The sequence below is a fragment of the Vicugna pacos genome, chromosome 25, assembly GCF_048564905.1.
Source record: "Vicugna pacos chromosome 25, VicPac4, whole genome shotgun sequence".
In the NCBI taxonomy this organism is placed as follows: Eukaryota; Metazoa; Chordata; class Mammalia; order Artiodactyla; family Camelidae; genus Vicugna; species Vicugna pacos.
Window position 1 is genome coordinate 15457670 of NC_133011.1, and position 19455 is coordinate 15477124.

Here is a 19455-nt window from a genome sequence, read left to right on the forward strand (position 1 = left end):
GATTCCTTTTAGTGTGTTTTTTATTTCAGTTATTGTTCAGCTCTCTTTGGTTCTTCTTTATCTCTTCTCTTTGTTAAACTTCTCACTTGATCATCTTTATGATCACTACCTTGAACTCTTTATCGGGTAGATTGCCTATCTCTGCTTCTCTTAGTTCTTACAGGGTTTTACCTTGTTGCTTCATTTGAAACATGTTCTTCTGTCACCTCATTTTGCCTAATTTGCTGGGGGTTTTTTCTTTATATCTGGCAGGTTGGTTATATTTTCTGACCTTGGAGAAATGAATGGCCTTTTGTAAGAGATGTCGTGTCTGTCCTAGTAGTGCACTCCACTCTGGCACCAGAGCTGTATGCTCCCCTTATGTGGGCTGTGTGGGCCCTTCTGTTGCAGTGGGCTGACTATTGTGGGTGACCTGGTAGGTGGTGTTGACCCCTGTCTGGTTGGTTTCCAGTACCTGTCTTGTGTGGAAGCTGCCGGCCACTGGTTGGCAGGGCCGTGTCATGAGGTGGCTGGCTGCAGAAACCTGGGGGCTCCTGGGTCTAGTACTGGCTCACTGGTGAGCAGAGCCAGTTCTGGGGTGGCTGGTTGTGGGGCCAGCAGCATTGGCCTGCTGGTGGGTGGGGTCGGTTCCTGGCATGGCTTGCTATGAGTTCCAAGGTGTCCCAAAGCAGATCCTGGCCCACTGGTGAGTGTGGCTGGATCCCAGGGCAGCTGACTGAGAAGACCAAGGTATCTTGTAGCTGGTGTTGGCCTGATGGTGTGAGAGGCCAGGGTCCTGGGGGTCCCAAAGCTGGTGCTGCCCCATTGGTATATGGATCCCAGGGCTGCTGGCTAAGGGGCCCAGGGTGTCCTAGAGCTGGTGTTGGCCTGCTGGTGGGCAGAGATGTGTCCTGGGTCTCCAGCTACAAACCACTGGTGGGTGGGGCCAAGGCCCAGGTGTTTCTGAGGCAAGTGCTGCGTGAGTGGAGCTGGGTTCTGAGATCTCTGTCTGCCCAGAACTGGGGGTCCTAGATGTGCTTTTGGCCTGCTGGTAGGTAGGCTGGTTCCTGACACAACTGGCTGAGGGGTCTGGGGTGTCCCAGAGTTTGTGTTAGTAGGCTAATGAGTGGGACCAGGTCCCAGGGATGTTGCCTGAAGGGCCCAAGGTGTCTCAGAGCTGGTGTTGGCCTGCTGGAAGGCAGGGTTGGGACCAAGGGGTCCTGGGGCTAGTACCTGCGTTGTAGTGGATGAGGCTGGATCACTGGTGGTTGGAGTGTATTATCCTGGTGTCTCTGGCTGTAGGGCCTGGAGGGTTCTGGGGCTAGTACCTGTGCACTGGTGCATGGAGGCTTGGTTCTGGGCCCGCTAGTGGACAGGGCCACATCTCAGGATGGCTCTGGGCTCAGGAGGTCTTAAGGCAACCTGCCTGCTGGTGGGTGGGCCTGTGTCCTTGCCCAGCTAGTTGCTTGGCCTAAGGCATCCCAGTACTGGTGCCGACAGGCTAGTGGGCACGGCTGGGTCCCTGTGGTAATAAGCTAGAGGAAGGCTTCCAGATTGGTGCTTGCCAGGACCAGTGTCCACATGGACAAATGAACTCCCTAAAATGGCTGCTGAGCTCCAGTTGCCTCCTGACTCTCTGGGAGACTGTCCAGGATCAGCAGTCTCAGGGTTTGACTCGGTCTCCTTTCAAATTACTGCTTCTGCCCTGGGTCTCAGAGTGTGTGAGGTTTTGTGTGTGCCTTTAAGAGGGGAGTCTATTTCCCACAGCCTTCTGGGTCTCCCAAAAGTAAGCCCCACTGGCCCTCAAAGCCAACGTTCTGAGGGTCATGTGGGGCTAAGGAGCCTGACATGGGGCTCAGACCCATTGCCCCTTGGGGAGACCTCTGCAATTTACTTATCTTCCTGCTTGTAGGTTGCCCGCCCTGGAGTATGGGTCCTGACAGTACCACAACTCTGCCTCTCCTGTCCGTCTTGTTGTGGTTCCTTCTTTATACCTTACTTGTAGAAGGAAGTTTCTTCCCCCAGGTTATGGAAGTTTTCAGCCATTAATTTTTTGAATAAGTTTTCTGTCCTTTCTCTCTCACTTCTCCTTCTGAGACATCTATAAAGCGTATACTGGTCCATTTGATGATGTCCCATAAGTGTCTTGAGTTGTCATCATTTTTTAAATTCTTTTTTCCTTTTTGTTCCTCAGATTAAACGAATTCTAGTACCCTGTGAATTGGAATTCCCTGATCCTTTCTTCTCTTTGATCTAGTCTGCTATTGAACCCCTTTATTAAATTTTGGGGTTCAGTTATTTTATTTGTCAGCTCTGTGATTTGTGTGGTAAGCTTTTATACTTTCTTTTTGTTGAAATTCTCACTTTGTTTGCATATTGCTCTTGTTTCCTCTGTAAGCATCTTTATATCATTACTTTGAACTCTATCAGATAAATCCCTTATATCCATTTTATTAAGATCTGTTTCTCTGTGTTGGTTTCTTCACTAGGTAAAACAGCCAATTCTCCCAGTCTTGACAGAGTAGTCTGGTGTAGGAGTTGAACTTCATCAATCAGCCCATCCCAAGCTCCTGGCTATCTCTCAAACCTTTGTGATTGTCCAAGCTGCCTTTGTTTTTAGTGGCTCCCAGTAGTTGAGAGTGTGCTAAGAACCATCAGTGTCCCAAAGAGGAGGGCTGCATCCAGCATCTAGATGCAGCTTGACTGGATTCTCAGGCAGCAGCTGGGAAAGTATGTATGTAAGCCCCTTCCAGGGAGAAACCGGGAGATGGTCACTTTTGCCTACTCATTCAGTCTGAGTCTGGGGTTTTAGCCACAGTGGGGAGGGGAGAGAGGAGTGCTCCTGTCCTTCTTTATTTGATGCATTTATGTGGGACTCATAAATGCGTCCCTATGGGCTGTTAGAACCAGAAGATCCTGAACCTGTCCCTCAGGCAGCAGCCATGAAAGCTGCGGTACCAGACTTGTATGCAAGCTCCTTTCAGGGAGATGCTGATGACTTGGAGTGGCCTAGAGGGAGAAACTGGAAGAGTTTTCCACCAGCTTCTCTGGTTTCCAGGAAGGATCATTGCCAGTCCTCAAATATATGCTAAATTGAAGCCTGACCCTCAGGCAGCAGCTTTTAAAATATGCAGATAGACCCCTTTCAGGGAAAGAATAGGAGCTGGGAATTTTTGCATGTTTCCTCTGCACTGAGCCCTTGGGGGATAGCCAATTAAGAACTTCTTTTTTGTTTGCTGAATTACTGTGGGGTTTATGAATGGAGGCTCCACTGGCTGCCAGCGCCAGGCAACACAGGGATCCATCCCTCAGATGGCAGCACTGGGGTGCAGACATGTCTAGAAGCCCCTTCCAGGGAGATACCAGTGACTTGTAGCTGGCTATAGAAAGACAACTAGAGAGGTGTTCACCAGTCTCTGTGGTCTCCAAGGATAGTCACAGACAGCCCCTAGATGTGTGCTAAATTAGAAGATTAACACTCAGGTATCAGCTTTCGAAGTATGTAGATGAACCCCTTTCAGGGACAAATTGGGAGATGAGCAATTTATCTGCCCCCTCTGTACTGAGTTCTGGGGAGATAACCACAGTGAATGTTAACAACTGCTTCTTTGTTTGCTGTAGACTTGTGGGTCTCATGGACACAAGCCTCATTGGCTTTCAGAGCTAGGTGGTTTGGGGGCCTGTCCTTCAGGTGGGTGTGTTGAAAACTAAATATAGAGTCAAAACTCTTCCCTCCTCAGGGAGAAGCTGCAAGTTTGGAGTTCCCTCTCAGTTGTATGGTGCTGCAGTAGGAATGGGGTAAAAGTGTGTCTCAGCTTTTCCTACACATTTCAATGAAGGTGTGTTCTCATTTGCCCAACGTGGAGGAGTCACTCCACTAGTTTCTGGATCTCTATCAGAGGTAATTACTCTGTAGACGTACATTCAGCGTGTCCATGGGAAGAGGGGAGTTCAGGAGCCTCCCATCACCATCTTGGTCATCCCTCCACCAATAGCATTATGTGGGTTGCCTACCCTTGTTACATAGGGTAGGTCTATGGAGAAAACCTACGGACATTATGTGCTGCCTTGACTATCTAAGAATATAATATGAATCTTTGAGAAAGTGTGACAATGAATTATTGTACCACCATCATCAGAATGTCATTCTCTTTCATCAAAATGAGACATTTCATTGAAAGTGGATGTCATTGTTCTAATTCTATACTTAACGCAAGCTGATTATTCTGGTCAGATATCTTTTTGACTTTTCTGCTTTTCTATATTTACTGATTAGGTTTCAAGTGATAAGTAAGATAGTTTCTTGATCCCAAGAAAAAGTAAACTGAAACACTGCATTGCAAAATCATGCCAGACTATGCTAAGCTAACTGATAACTCCAGAATCTCAGTAGATTTATAAAGGTTTATTTCTTGCTTATGCAAAATTAGATTAAGGTTGGCTAGCCACCCAAGGCAACTGTTTTCTATGCAGTGACTCAGAGATCCAGCCTTGTTTCATCTTGCGGCTTTACCTTTATGATCACAGCCAAAAGAGAAACGAAATCAAGCAGAACATACACCTGCTCTTAAGTGCCCCAGCCCTGCAGTAACACACGTAATTTCTAGCCAAATTTTATTGATTAAAATCAATCACAGTGCTCCACCTAACTGTAAGAGGAATGAGAAATGGGATGTTCCTTGATGGTAAGAAAGGAGAGAACTGGATGTGAGCAAGCACTAGATGTCTCTGCCACATTTAGTCCTTCCCGTCGCCTCCAGCAGGAGGCAGTAAACTCAGGAGAAGCATGTGCGATGGGAAGAAAGGTTAGAAATGTATTTATCTGAAAATGTCATGCAAGTACTTAAAACTTTAGTTATCCTATTTTACACAGTGAACCCTGAAAACAGTACTTTAACAGCTATCTTGTTTTCCAGTTAAATACCATGGTTTTGTCTGTGTGTGCAACACCTAACTCTGTTCAAACGTATATGGCCTTACATCAGAGAGCTGTTACAAAAGTACCTCAATAATTACAAGTTTAAAAAATCCTCATTGTTGAAAATTACAAGCCCAAGGACCTATAATTTACAAAAGTCTTGTTCACTTGATATATTTTATTAAATTTTAAAGAAATTAGAAATACCTTTGTAGGGTCATTGAGATAATTACTTCATCATAAATGTAGCTGAAATTGGTAGGTGATATGGTAACCTGAAATCAAGTATCATTATCACATTTATGTGAGGAGTCATTTCCATAGTTTTTAAGCATTGACTTAAGTTCTTTCTATATCCGTACCATGTCCAAGGAGATTATAAACTATTGTTAAGTTTCACTTTTGGAGTGTAAAATGAGGGGGAAAATGAGAAGACAAAACTCCTTGATTATTACAAGGTTTTCCTTCACTTCTCCTGATATTTTTATTCTAAAACGAGGGGGAAGGGAACTGTGTAAGCCTTGAAGCCCACTCCTGGTCACTCTTAGCAACTACCCGGTCCTGGCTTTCCTCCCAGGATGCTTTTCTGCAGTCTCTTTACTGGCACCTCTTCCTCTGGTTGATGTCTGCAGGTTGAATGCTTGCTTCTGTGTTCTTTGCTTTTCTTTGTCTATTCTCTCTGTGCATCAGCCCATAGATTTCCTTGGTGCCAAGTGCCATCTATATACTGATATAGCTCATGATTATCTCTAGCCCTGACCTTTTACCTAAACTCTAGACTTATATCCAGCTGCCGACTTGGTATCTCCACTTAGATATCTAGCAGACACCTCAAACTTAGCATGTGAAAACTGGGTTCATTTATTCTCCAGTCTCCCCCTACTTCTCTATATATCCTGTTGCATAAGTCAAGACGCCTAGGAGACATATTCTGTTCCTTTTGTTCTTTATGACTACCCCCTACATCCAACTCATTGGCACATCTTGTGGGCTCTTCTGCCAAACTCTATCCTGAATCCTAGCACTTCTCTCCTTCTTTACTGCCACCCACCAGCCCAAGTCATATTAATTCTCATCTGATTACTATAATAACCTGCTAACGTTTCTCTCTGCTTTCACTCTGAAAACGCATGTCAACACAGTAGCCCAAATGAATAGGGCAAGGGAACCAGATTACATCACTCCCCTGGTTAAACCCTCCAATGATTTTCTAAGCACTTAGACTCAAAACTTGCACCATAGCCTTCATGACCCTTCATGACCTTGCCTTTCAATTCTCCTAACCTCATGTAGTTCTCATACTCCCCTTGACTACACTCGAGCAGCCTTTCCCTTTTTGTCTGTACTTGAGGATCATGCTGACCCTGTTTGTACCTCAGGACTTTTGCACTGTTTTTTTCCCAGTGTCTGGACTACTTCTTTCCCAGATCATCATATACCCAGCATCTAGGCTTCCTGCCAAAGTTGACTTCCCCAGAGATGTCTTCCTTGACACTTCTGACATTATCACATAATCTGTTCTATTGTCCATAGTCAGGGAGCTCAAGATGACACAAAACATTGGTCTAAAAATTATCTAACAGCCAAAATGAACAAGCCAGGAGGCATAGGCACTGCAATCATTGTCTACAAAGTTTTACTCTCAGAAGGCATTCAGTGCATTCTCAATTTTCATAGGCTAAGACAGGAAATGAAGAAAAGGTACTAAGATAATGGGGGTACAGTTAAGAAATTATGGATCCCAGAAGCATTAAGAAGCCAGTCAGTGTAATCAAATAATCATTTTATAAAGAGTCTTTTTGGCTGTGTTTTAAATGAATCCACAACATTAATTCATATAGATGAGAGCTATAAAAACAAAGAAGAGCACACCACTGACACCTGTTACAGAAAAAAGATGGTGAGATCTTGATGTTGAAAGGATAGAGGATAAAGAGAAAGTATGTGACTCTGAATAGAACGCATGCGTCAGGTCTGCTAGGAGATAGTGGAGCTACTTAAAACAATGAAGAAGTTGGAAAGAGAGAACTTATGCAGAAAATAATTTCTCTTTTTCAATTTTTACCATTGCACTAGGTTCAGGCCAGAAATATAGTAATATTCTGTGGCCAATAAGAGGTAAAACTAGAATTGGGGTGAGAAGTCAAGAATGGAAATATAAATTTTGGACTTACACACTGGGTGGCTTTAAAATGGCATATGCATTCAATACATTTACTAGACTCCTCCAGAGGCGGAGTGTGGAGACCTGAGGCAGTGTTAGAGGCAGCCTCTCAAAGAGTTTGCAAGGATTGTCCATGAACCAACAAGCTATCTTCTATATTAAGGGTCGACAAACTCAGCCTGTGGGCTAAATCCAGACCACCTATTTCTGAATAGCAAATGACCATTTTATATTTTTGAAATGTTTGGAAAAAAATCAAAAGAAGAGTCATGTATCACGACATGTGAAAATTACAATTCACACGTATGTGTACATAAAAAATTTCATGGCAGTATGGTCACAGCCATTTGTTTACATACTGACTTCTGGCTGCTTCTGGGCCACAGTGGCACGGTTGAGTAGTTGTGACTGAGACATGGGGCTTGTAAAGCCTAAAATATTTACTCTCTGGCCCTTTACAGGAAAAGTTTGCTAACCTCTCTTCTCGAAAGCAGAGCTAGGGAAGGCAGCTTGTGGCTGAGTACTGTAACTAAACTAGCAGGAGGAAGACAGGGAGCCAGCAGAAGGGAATCAAATTAGAGTTGGATGTGCACCCAGACAGACTGCTGCCATGGAAGCTGAGGTTACAAAGTCTGAGGAGGGGTGATTTGGCCAAGGCATTAGAGAACTCTAGAACACCACCAGAGGACGGGGACTGAGCATCTTCAGAGGAGATACGCTTTTGTCCAAATAAAAGTGACTATGTGCCGAGGGGTTGTGAAGCCACAGGACCAAATAAGCATAGAACATCCTCCTGGAACATGATTTCCAGGCTTCTTGAGGGGCAGGCTGAAGGCTCAGGGAGTAGTTTTGTATTTAAAAATAAATAGCCATTTTACTGAGTAGAATGCAACTTTGCATGATTTTTTTAATGTTAGAAAAGTTTATGTTGCATTAATAATTTTTATATTAAAATCAGGAGGTGAAAGACACATCAAATTTGAAATAAGACTACTTCAGGTTATAATCCTACAGATGTAAATTCACTTTTCTCTGCCTTTGAAGCTACTTTAGTGGGATGGTTAGAAAAATACTGCATGGAATACTCCAAAGAGTATTTCTGAGAGAAGACAGTTGTCATCATCTAGGGCTTCAAATGAACCTGAGAATCAAAAAGGTTATAACTCCCTGTCAACTGCAGTCTGTTGGTAGTTCTTCCTTGGAACGCCTTTTTTGGGAAGGATTCTGAGACTTGTGTTTAGTTCCGCAGTGAATTCACAACACGATGTGCTCTAATGCTAGGGGAGGTGGCCCATGGCAGTTTGCTTTAATGATTCATCATAGATTAATGCAAGAATCTATCTAAATCTTTGACACATTTTCCAAACTGTTTTAACCTCTCAATCAGCTTTAAAATATTTACCATCTACTTTCAAAGCCATAATTTCCACTACAGCTTATATCTCTGCCTTCATGATTCAAGGGGTATCAACTAATATGGGAAGCATGTCCAAGTTTACCATAAAGGAACCCTTGAAGATTTTATGATAATGATCATCCCAGTCCATTCAGTCTTCTCTTAATCCCCACAAAATACATGAGTAAGAAGAAAATTAAAAGGGCACTGTATTCCATGAGAAAATGTTTAATATTTCAGTCCACAAGGGTAGGATGGTATTTAAACCAGAGAATAGCAGAACAAATATATTATTAGAAAAATAAATAGTAGAAACATAAATGAAAAATTGAAAAGAGTGAAGCTAGGGGCAAGAGTATTTAGGGTAATAATGGAATGGTTCAGAAGAGAGACAAAGAGGACCAAATAAGCTTAAGACAAAGAAGGTGAAGAGGTAGGGAGAAATTCAAGCGGTGTTTCTGAGGTAGACTCACAGAATCTTGTAACAGATTAGATGTATGGAACAATGGTAGTAAATTATGAATACAAGGGTCTTAGCTGAACCAATATAAAATCAGGAAGGCAGGAAGAGGAATTGTTTGGAAGGCAAACCAGTGATGATGCTACTACGCATTACAGAAAACTATGTTATCCAGTCTCCCTGATTTCCAAGCAGGTTTGGGCAGTGGCAGATGCTGGTGGAAGGCTAGAAGTCAGAGGTACGGACAGACCCAGGGTATTTCTCCCTTTTTCACTTTGCCTCGGGCAGCATCTCTCCTGGTTGACAGGCATCTTTTCTGAGATTCCAGCTCCTACTAGACAAGCTTTCTGTCTTTGGTTCTGGCTTCCTCGGAGGCCACAGATCTAGCCTCAGCTGTAATTCCAGCTCTAGCTGAGTGGCCTTGCCTTTTGGGTTCTGGAAACTCCACGTCTTCCTGTTAGCTCTCTTGATAGTAGCTTTCTGCTGTTGCTGATCTCCAGGTTGTCTTGCCATCCTGATGTTAGCTTCTTGTCTCATTCATCACCTGTATAACCAATTCCCATTGTTAAATTCCTGGTCTGAAATACTTAGACTGGTTTATTTCCTTGACTGGACCCTGACTAATATAGTAGTAAATTCAGTTTTAGATACACTGAGCTTGAGAAAAGGGTGAGGCTCCCTGGTCAAGATATTTAGTAGAGGCATGGAAATAGTTACCAAAGACCGGGAGACAGAGATATAGGCTTACAAGTCAACAGGTGGTAGTGGAAGCCATAAGGGTAGATTTTTCCAAGTGGAGTGAGGAGATGGAAGGATTAAACCAAAAGGATTCAGTAGTGGGCTAACCCCTGAAATGTCAATATTTTTCATGTAAGTCAAAGAGAACTTGAAGACTGAAGAAGAGTAGCCAGCGAAGTAGAAACCCAGGTTAGAAATGTCAGAGAAGCCAATGAGAAACAAAATTCCTCAAGGAAAGTGTACAGACTTGGTGGAAACAGCAGAGAGAGCACATAAAATAAATGAGGCAAATTTTTCCTTTGTGTTTAGCAAAGGGAATGTATTGCTATGTTTGTCAGAACAATTATAATACAGTGGTGGGAAGAAACAAGATTACAATGAGGTAAGACAAAAGGAGAGTGAGAGGAGGTTGAAGACATCAATGAATGAAAGCTACTTTTCAGGATACTGGACAATGGCGACCTTGAAAGGAAGAATGCCTTAAGTTGGAGGGAGAGGACTGGCTGAAGCCATGAAGGGAGTGGGGTACTGAATATCTCACAAAGGAGGAAATGGGATCAAGTGTAGAAGTGGAATGCTTATCCCTTTTGGAAAAAGAGGGAAGATAATGCAGTTGGTCAACGTTTACAAGGTTACTAATTCTGCTTTTTCTAAATTGGTAGTCAGGTAGTATCCACTACGCACAAATTAAAATGAATACAAGTATCATTCATTTTTCTTTTTCTCTTCTACTCACAGCTCCCCTCTAAGGCAACAAAAAAATGTAGTTGAAGGAATCACACATTACCTTTATATATAAATCATACACTTAAGGTTGAATGTTAACTTTTCTCCAAATGTCTCTAGTAATGTTTACAATGACGGATATTAGCATCATGAAAAAGAACAAAGACATATTCATGAAATTGGCTTTTCCTAAGTGCTAATCTGTCAAACTTTTTTTTCTCTTGTGATGAAAACATTTAAGGTTTACTCTCTTGGCAACTTTCAAATATGCAATACAATACTATTAACTGTAGTCACCATGCTGTACATTACCTCCCCATGACTTATTTTGTAACTGGAAGTTTTTATCTTTTGTCTCTCTTCACCCATTGTGCCCACTGCAACTTAAGGTTTGTTTTTTTATTGAAGTATAGTTGATGTACAACATTATACATGTTACACATGTACAATGTAGTGACTCATAGTGTTTAAAGTTTATACTCCCTTTATAGTTATTATAAAATATTGGCTATCATTGCCTATGTTGTACAATATATCCTTGTAGCTTTTTTATACAACAGTTTGTACCTCTTAATCCCCTACCCCTATATTGTCCATCACCCCTTCCCTCTTCCAAATGATAACCACTAGTTTGTTCTCTGTATCTGTGAATATACTTTTTTATTATGTTCACTAGTTTGTTGTATTTTTCAGATTCCACATAGAAGTGATATCATACACTATCTGTCTTTCTTTGACTCATTTCACTTAGCATAATACCCTCCAAGTCCATCCATGTTTCTGCAAATGGCAGAATCTCATTCTTTTTTATGGCTGAGTAGTATTCTATCGTACATGTATACCACATCATCTTTATCCATTAATCTGTTGATAGGTTCCTTATCAACTTAGTTTCCTTCCATATCTTGGCAATTGTAAATAATGCTGCTATGAACATTGGGATGCATTTATCTTTTCAAATTAGAGTTTTTGTTTTTTTCACATATATAACCAGGAGTGGAATTGCTGGGTCATATGGTAGTTCTATTTTTAGTTTTTTGAAAAACCACCATACTGTTTTCCACAGTGGCTGCACCAATTTATATTCCCACCAACAGTGTACAACAATTCCCTTCTCTCCACATCCTTGCCAACATTTATTTGTATTCTTTTTGATGATAGCCATTCTGACAGGTGTGAGTTATATCTCATTGTGGTTTTTCTTTGCATTTCCTTGACGACTAGTGATGTTGAGCATCTTTTCATGTCTGTTGGCCATCTGCATTTCCTCTTTGGAAAAATGTCTATTCAGGTCTTCTGCCCATTAAAAAATTTTTTTTTCTGATACTGAGTTGTATAAGCTGTTTATATATGTTGGATATTAACCACTTACCAGTCATATCATTTGCAAATATTTTTTCCCATTTAGTAGGTTGTCTTTTCATTTTGTCAGTGGTTTCCTTTGCTGTGCAAAAGCTTTTAAGTTTTTTAAGTTAATTAGGACCCATTTATTTATTTTTGCTTTCATTTCCTCTGCTTTAGAAGACAGATCAAAAAAATACTGCCAAAATGTATGTCGAGACTATTCTGCCTATGTTTTCCTCTAGGATTTTATGGTTTCTGGTCTTAAATTTAGGTCTTAAACCATTTTATGTTTATTTTTGTATACGATGTTAGAGAATGTTCTAATTTCATTCTTTTACATGTAGCTGTCCAGGTTTGCCAGCACCACTTGTTGAAAAGGCTCTGTCCTCCATTGTAATTCTTGCCTCCTTTGTTGTAGATTAATTGACCATAAGTGTGTGTGTTTATTTCTGGGCTCATTATTCTGGTCCATTGATTTATGTGTCTGTTTTTGTGCCAGTACTATATTGTTTTGATTACTATAGTTTTGTAGTGTATAGTCTGAAGGTGGGGAGCATGATTCCTCCAGCTCTGTTCTTTCTTGGATTGTTTTGGCTATTTGGGGTTTTGTGTTTTTTTCAGGGTCTTTTGTGTTTCCATATAAATTTAAAAATTGTTCTAATTCTGTGAAAATGCCATTGCTATTTTAATGGGAACTGGAGGAAAGTTAAACTGTCAGTTTAGGATTTTCTTAGTATCATTGTCATCTGTAAAGAGACCATCACAAAACTTAGAGCTCATCAATGAATCCGATAAATTTGCAGGGTACAAAATTAGTGTATAGAGGTGCAACAGTTCATTGACAGTGAACTATCAGAAAATGAAATTAAGGAAACAATCCCATTTACCATTGCATCAAAAAGAATAAAATATTTAGGAATAAATCTACCTAAGGAGGTAAAAGATCTGTACTCAGAAAACTATAAAATTGTGCTGTACACCAGAAATTGACACATTGTAAACTGACTATCCTTCAGTAAATCATATATATATATATATGAACTATAAGTCACTGATGAAAGAAACTGAAGATGACACAAACAAATGGAAAGATACACTGTGTTATACTGTGTCCATGGATTGGAGGAGTATTGTTCAAATGACCAATCTGCATATTCACTGCAACTGCTATCAAGATATCACTCAAGCTTAAAATTAATAGCATTGTAGTCCCATTTTTTACTTTTATGGATGCTAAGTTACCTGAAAATATTGGGAGGAAAACCAGTTTCATATGTTATAGTTATATACACTATATGAAGTATAGGAATGGTATAGCTGTTTGTGGAAAACCACCAGCTCTTCTTTGTATAATTATCCCAATGCTGTAAATTACACTATAGTATGTATGTGTGTATCTCTGTTGGTTTACTATTTGCTTATAACTAGGAGGCTTAGAAATTGAGTAGCTGTAAAATCAATTCCCATAAGAATACAAATTAGAGTAAATAATATCCAGACATTAAAAAAAATGGATTGAAGGGAACTGACACGTTCATAAATACATCCTATTTTGTTGATAAGGAGAAATATTTTTGAAATAAATAGCCAAGGACAGAGGTACTAACAGGTAATAACTTGTATATTGCTTGGTATATACCATTCTGTGCTGACCATACTTTATATATTTTACCTTACTGAATCCTTAAAACACAACCCTACACATATTTTATTTACTTTAGTCCTTTAGAAACAGCTCTCCAGGCAGACATATTGTTACCTCCACTTTATAGAAGAGGAAACTGAGACCCGGGAAGATTAAATAATTTGCCCCAGGCTACTGTCAGAGTCCAGACTTGAACTCAGGCAGTGCAGCTCTAAAACCCCCACTCTTAACACTATGATATATAGTGCAATTTATAGCTAAACTAGTTAGCATCCTGGAAGTAGTTAAAAACATAGACAAATTTTTAAAATCTGCTGCTTTTTAAGGACCATTTTTGGGGGTAGAGTTGTTAAAGTATTGCTTTATCCTCTAAATGTGTCTCTCTCTAAAGAAAAGAAAATCTCCACAAAAAATAATTTTGAATTTTTTTAATGCACAAAAAGAACATCCCAGAAACAGAACAGGTAGTGTCTTATTAACGATGAAGCACTATATAAAGAAGCCCCCTTCCCACTTAGTAACTAGGAATATAGTGTAAATAGACGTGAAAGGAGGTGAACACTTTAGGATTAAATGCAAACCCTAAAGTTGTATACAACATTCATATATGGCTTATTGTCTCATAGCAATATTATTTTCATAATGATGTATATGACATACTTATCGGTAAGATGCTTTTGACTCAAAAGTTAAACAAAAAATGCAGAAGAGGTAGTTTAGCCAATGCAAGATGAGAAAAAAGGCCTTACCTTGCTTTGGTTTTTTTGCCTCAAAACTCTACAACCATTTCTTTTTGTTCTAATTTTCTTCTGGATCAGCTAGGAAGAGAATGATGCTTTTGCAAGAAGCCAATTTAGAATACTCTAAGAACAGATTCCCCCACGTGGACAATGATGTTTTTGAAACAACTGCTCTAGAGGTCACCTAGGAAGTCTCCAGAGTGTTCCTCTTGTGGTCTGGATATGAAATAAATTCTGGCTCAAAGGAGACCTGTTAAGATCTGACCAGCAGTTGTAGGAATTCAGCATTTTCTCCTCAAATGCTAACTACACATGGTTTCATTTGATGGTAACTTCTACATTGACCCAAGAATCTTGGTAGGTGCTCTATCATTCCAAGTCAGGAACTGCTCTGAAATTAAAAAGTGTGCAAAATTCTCTAGCTGGCCTGTGAAACTGCATGATGAGTCCTACAAGTGACTGCATGTAATTCCCCATGTTTTCAGTTGTGTTTCATAAAATTCATCACATCTTAGACGCAAAGAGAGTTTTTGGCTTCTGACTGTCAGATGCCTCATGCTTCAGCTGTGGTGAGGAGTGTGGAAGGTCTACTGAGATTCAAATTCTTTGACACGGGTCACTGGATGCTATGTACAAACTAGCTTATCCTATCCTTACAATGAGAAATAAGCCCACAAGGAAAAAGAAAAGTTTCAAGGGACAACAAAACATTCATCAATTTGCAAAACTAGAAGTCATTTACCAGACAATGGTTAGGAACCACTAGAAACGAAGTGACATAATATTATTCAGGGAGGAATTGTTACACAGAAGAAAGCATAAATATACAGTAAATAAGAGGTTTCTATGTTGCCCCAGCAGAAATGTACATATCCGAGCTGCTGTGAAACTGAGCAGGGATTCCGGTAGCAGAGCCCCAGCTACACGCAATTTCAGGGCACACCAGTTGGAAGGTAGCCGGTGCTGAGAACAACATGCGGTAACACTAAGCAGATATCCCGGTACACTTAGCCTTGAAAATGCACAACAGGAGAAAGAAAGGTCACAAGTGAAATAGCACTTTGCCTGCCGAGCATCGTCATTCCCATAAATATGCACAAGTCTGTTCTGGCGGGGGGGGGGTGTCTGGTCTGCAGCCTCACACCTCCCGCCTCTCCATGGTGCCAGGGACGGCTCCCTTGGTGCCACACAGCCAGCTGAGTCACCGGTTGCACACTCATTCCTGCTTCCACTGCTGCAGGTCACAAGCGCCAGCCTTCACAGTCTCCAGATGCAAATCAAAGCATAAATAACACAGGGACCACATTCGTGGCTCCTCCTTTCACAATGTTACTGGGAACAGGTACCGGTCAGAGCAGCACAAATGCCACATACCAATGTCCAGGAGTGGAGAGTAGATTTGTGCACTTTTGCAAAACCACCACCCTCCTACCAAAAAAAAAAAAAAAATCCACCCCTGTGTCTTTTATTTTACTGGTGAGCTCTGTCCGTACCTAGGAAGACGCTGTGCTGCTCCTGGGCTCTTTCTATCAGCTTTCTCTTCTTCTTCTTGTTCTTCTTCTCCTTTGCCTTTGGCATTCTCCTCCCTACAACGAGAGGAAGAGAAAGAAATGAAGACATGTCAGAAAAGCCTGTTTCTCTAAGAAAGAAAACACAAAACATTAAGAGTTTTGCACAAAGCCCATCTGGAAAACATCACCTATGGAAAACGCAGCCTCAAAGAGAAAATTGTTCACATTAATTTTGACAGAATAATAATAATTTACTAAATTGGATATGCTGTCTAAAACAGAGACTGATCTTCCTGTTACAGGGAACTGGCATATTTAAAAACCTCCCAGTGGCCTGATCAGTCTTGCAAATATCATTCTGCCACAAAAATTCCATTTATCCCTTCCTACTTTTTACAATGCTACCCTTTACTAGACAGCTTTACCTTTTTCTCCTGCTCCACATGTCAGTGGGTCAAAAGAAAATAAGCATCTATCTACAGTAAATATACCAGAAGTTTCAAACTCCCCTCTCCCTGCCCCACGGGAGAAAAAAATGTCTAGCTTTTAAGATTGTTCCCTCAGTGTTCTCCAAAGGCCAATATAGGAAATGACATATGTGGAGTATTTATTTTCTATAAAAATTCATGAGGATGCCACTTATTATGTGGCTTATGGCTCCCTAGACAAATCTCTTAGGCAAGTTGTTCTGATTAATTAATTAAGCAAGAAAAATTCTTGTTTGTTTCAGAAGAACTGGGGGGGGGTTCTGTCTTACTACAAGAAAGTCACACTCTGCACACTCTGTTATCTTATTTCCCCTTTGCTGTTGCCACCAGGAAGCCTGAATCACAAGCTTAATAGTTGAGGATTTCCTGCCTTAGGAGTTTCTGGATGAGGTTTTCCCTTTGCCTCTGCTGTGCTGTACTTCTTACATCGTGTAGTTATGGTTCACTGTCTCTATAAGGTCTCAACATTTCTGTGCAAGTGTGTGTGCAGAAGACTATGAGAAAAATGAATGAGGAATATAGGCATTTGCTTCGAGGTCCTTGACCTTCTTTGGGTTCTAGCCACATAGGAATCATGGCACTTTTTAGAACAGAAAAGAGCTTTAAAGTTCATCCGCATTTAGAGTTTGGTACTCTCCACCTTTCAGACAGGAAGGTTCTTCCTCACAGACCACAACGAATCCTCCTGTCAGCTACTCCTCCTCCTCTACCTGCCACTCCCTCCGATTTTATCACATAGTTCTACAAAGCTTAAGTTTCTCTTCCTATGCGGTATAGCTATTAGACAGTACAGTGGTGATCAGTACCACAAATAGAACATTCCATTCTAATTCACACTCCCCATGCTTCTCACACGTAAGAAGCTCCCTATCCCAGAGATCCTTCGTTGCAGGGACATAGCTGGTCAGCTTTTCAATTCAGACAGTGGAGAAAGTATATCTTCTGATATAAGAAACAGCCCAGAGCTTAGGGAGATGGATAACGTGCCCCAGGAAACCAGAGAGTCATACGAAATTATAAGAGGCCACGAGATTTCTAAGTAAAGGAGGTAGTTTTCATTTCTGCTCTTTCTGATCAGAAACGGTCTGCTTTGTTTGAGGATGGAGAATGGTTTCACTTGTAAGACTCTAGCATGTGGTTGGCACCTCATCAATATTCAATCAGTAAAACTTTGCTTAATAAAACTTTTTATCACAAGAAACAAGATAAAGAATAACTTATTTTTAATAGGACACTACAGTCAAATAATAAGAATATAAGCATGCCCTCATATTAAAGTATGAAGGTCCTTGAAGTTAACTTCTGGTTCTCATTAAATTCTGGCATTAATGTGATCATGGCACTTTGCCATCTGTAAGCGTAGTTAATTCTACCCAATGAAACTTTAGTCCAAGCCATCATTAATCAAAGAAACTGTAAAGTTACAATTTAGTAACACTGTTTCTAATGATGAGACACACCTAATGAGGGCAGAGAAATGAAATACTTAATTTAAAATAGCATATTTAAAAATAAACTTCAATTATAAAGTTTTAGGAAGAAGGTTCTTAGTTCTATATTTTCTCTTAAAATAAAAACCAACAAAATATCCTTAGTTTAAAAAAAGCATTGCTGACTACAATGTAAAAATTCATTTAATCAGTTTGTTTCATTTAAAGGCTGAAGTTTTAGAAGCAAATCAAAGTTAAGTGAATGAAAAAATACAAACATTCCTAGATTTTAAGATGTGTTCTATTAAGATAAAAATATACTGACTATATGTTATTTAAAGCTTTTCACATTCACCGTTTCAATTCTTTGTGTAAATTATGTAGTTGAAAGTTCAATGTGAACTACTTTGACTAACAGCAAATCTGTGCTAAAGGACTGCAAACCCATTTTAAGAGGTTAATTTCATGTCATTTACCTCATATATTATTCTGATGTCACTCAATGTGATCTTTCTCATAGCTGATATAACATTGTGTGATAGGGAAGTTCTCAATACTTGCATAAAGCAATTCATATTGTGGCAAAAAAATTTAGAAATGTTTTTGAAAACTGATTTTATGATTATTCAAGTGGCAATAAGTTATGTGGTACTAGTTCCAACTAGAGATGTTTTGGGAAACCTAATTACAACCCTAAAGTTTTTCCTCAGAAGCCTCTTTTAAATGACATCTCTGCTGTCGATTCATTGCTTGGTTTTGTTTTTGGTCAGCCCCATTTCTCATGTAGGATATATTGCAAATACCAAAGAATTAAGATGGTTAGCCAAGATTGGACAATGGATAGTCCTAAATTAACTGAAAATATTTTGTGGTCCATAGTAGGTTGTTTTGACTTTAAGCCAATTCAAAGTAATAAAAGAATATTGAAACACAACCTAACATAGGGGAGGGAAAGGGTCTTGCACATACTTTTTCCTCAACTCTACTAAGATTTTCAAATATAAGGAATTGGTAAGATTAAAGCTAACAAAAACATATATCCCTGTTCTTATCTATATATTTGAAAAAAAGATTGGACATACAAGTGTGTTAATTTGTTTCCACTTACCTTCTTCACATCTGTGGATATTAGATTAGACTCGGAGAATAACTTTTGTACTTTCAGATTGTTTCACATTATGAAGCACACTCACTCTGAGCATTTAAAGGCAAATATGATGCCAGTCACCCAAAGAATAATTCAACTCATGGATTTAACTTTCTCATTTTTTAGTTTGCAAGAGAAGGCTTGGAAAATAAACTGCCCAAGAGAGCCAGAAAAAGTATGAATTTTATTAGGAGGTTGTCAGCCTTCAAGTATGTCCAACTCTAATGAAATACTCTGTGTATCTCTGTCCTGAGTGCTTTAAGAATGCAGTGGCCTTAAATCGCTACTGGGAGAATCTCTTCAAGATCAGGCAGATCTAACCTCATCTACAGAGCAAATCTTAACAGCACTGTTATGTAAATGCAAGAAGATGACTGGCCCAGATATTACAGTTTTTTAGGAAAGTGGTGTGGTTTAATAGAGGAAGGTCCCCTCTGAGAGGAAGGAAACCTGGTAGGTAGGTGGTCTTGGAACTGAGAAGTCTGGTAACGCATTATGGTTGTGCCTTTCAGCTTCTATACTAATAGAATGAAGATGCTACAATCATCTTTTTCTAGAAAGTTTTGAGACATCATGTGAGAAAGTTGTGTTCCTAGTATGAAAAGAAAATGTGTAAAATATCACTAGTGAGACAAGATTATCATCAAAATGAACAAAGTTAGAAAGATGCTATCAAAGCCACACTCTAACCAGCATAATGACACTGACTTGCACACATGTGGAAATAGTCCAAAAGGATAACCTATCAACTCTTCTTACGAGGAAGGTG

At 40.0% G+C, this 19455-nt stretch overlaps 1 protein-coding gene and 1 long non-coding RNA gene across 8 annotated transcripts in view; one reads left to right on the plus strand and one right to left on the minus strand.

Annotated features, from left to right (window-relative positions):
• Window positions 1–19455, plus strand: part of LOC140689269 (uncharacterized) — a 159416-nt gene that overhangs the window by 93812 nt on the left and 46149 nt on the right. The gene's annotated exons all lie outside the window — the stretch shown is intronic.
• Window positions 9344–19455, minus strand: part of RSPO2 (R-spondin 2) — a 148431-nt gene continuing 138319 nt past the window's right edge. For 2 of the 4 annotated variants that reach the window (XM_006211567.4, XM_072949608.1), the window contains exon 6: window positions 13784–15696. In XM_006211567.4, the coding sequence (XP_006211629.1) occupies window positions 15581–15696 (116 nt within the window). In that variant the 3' untranslated portion in view covers window positions 13784–15580. Of the gene's footprint in view, window positions 9462–13783; window positions 15697–19455 lie in introns of those variants that run through there. The other 2 variants (XM_072949609.1, XM_072949610.1) reach the window with 2 other exon arrangements.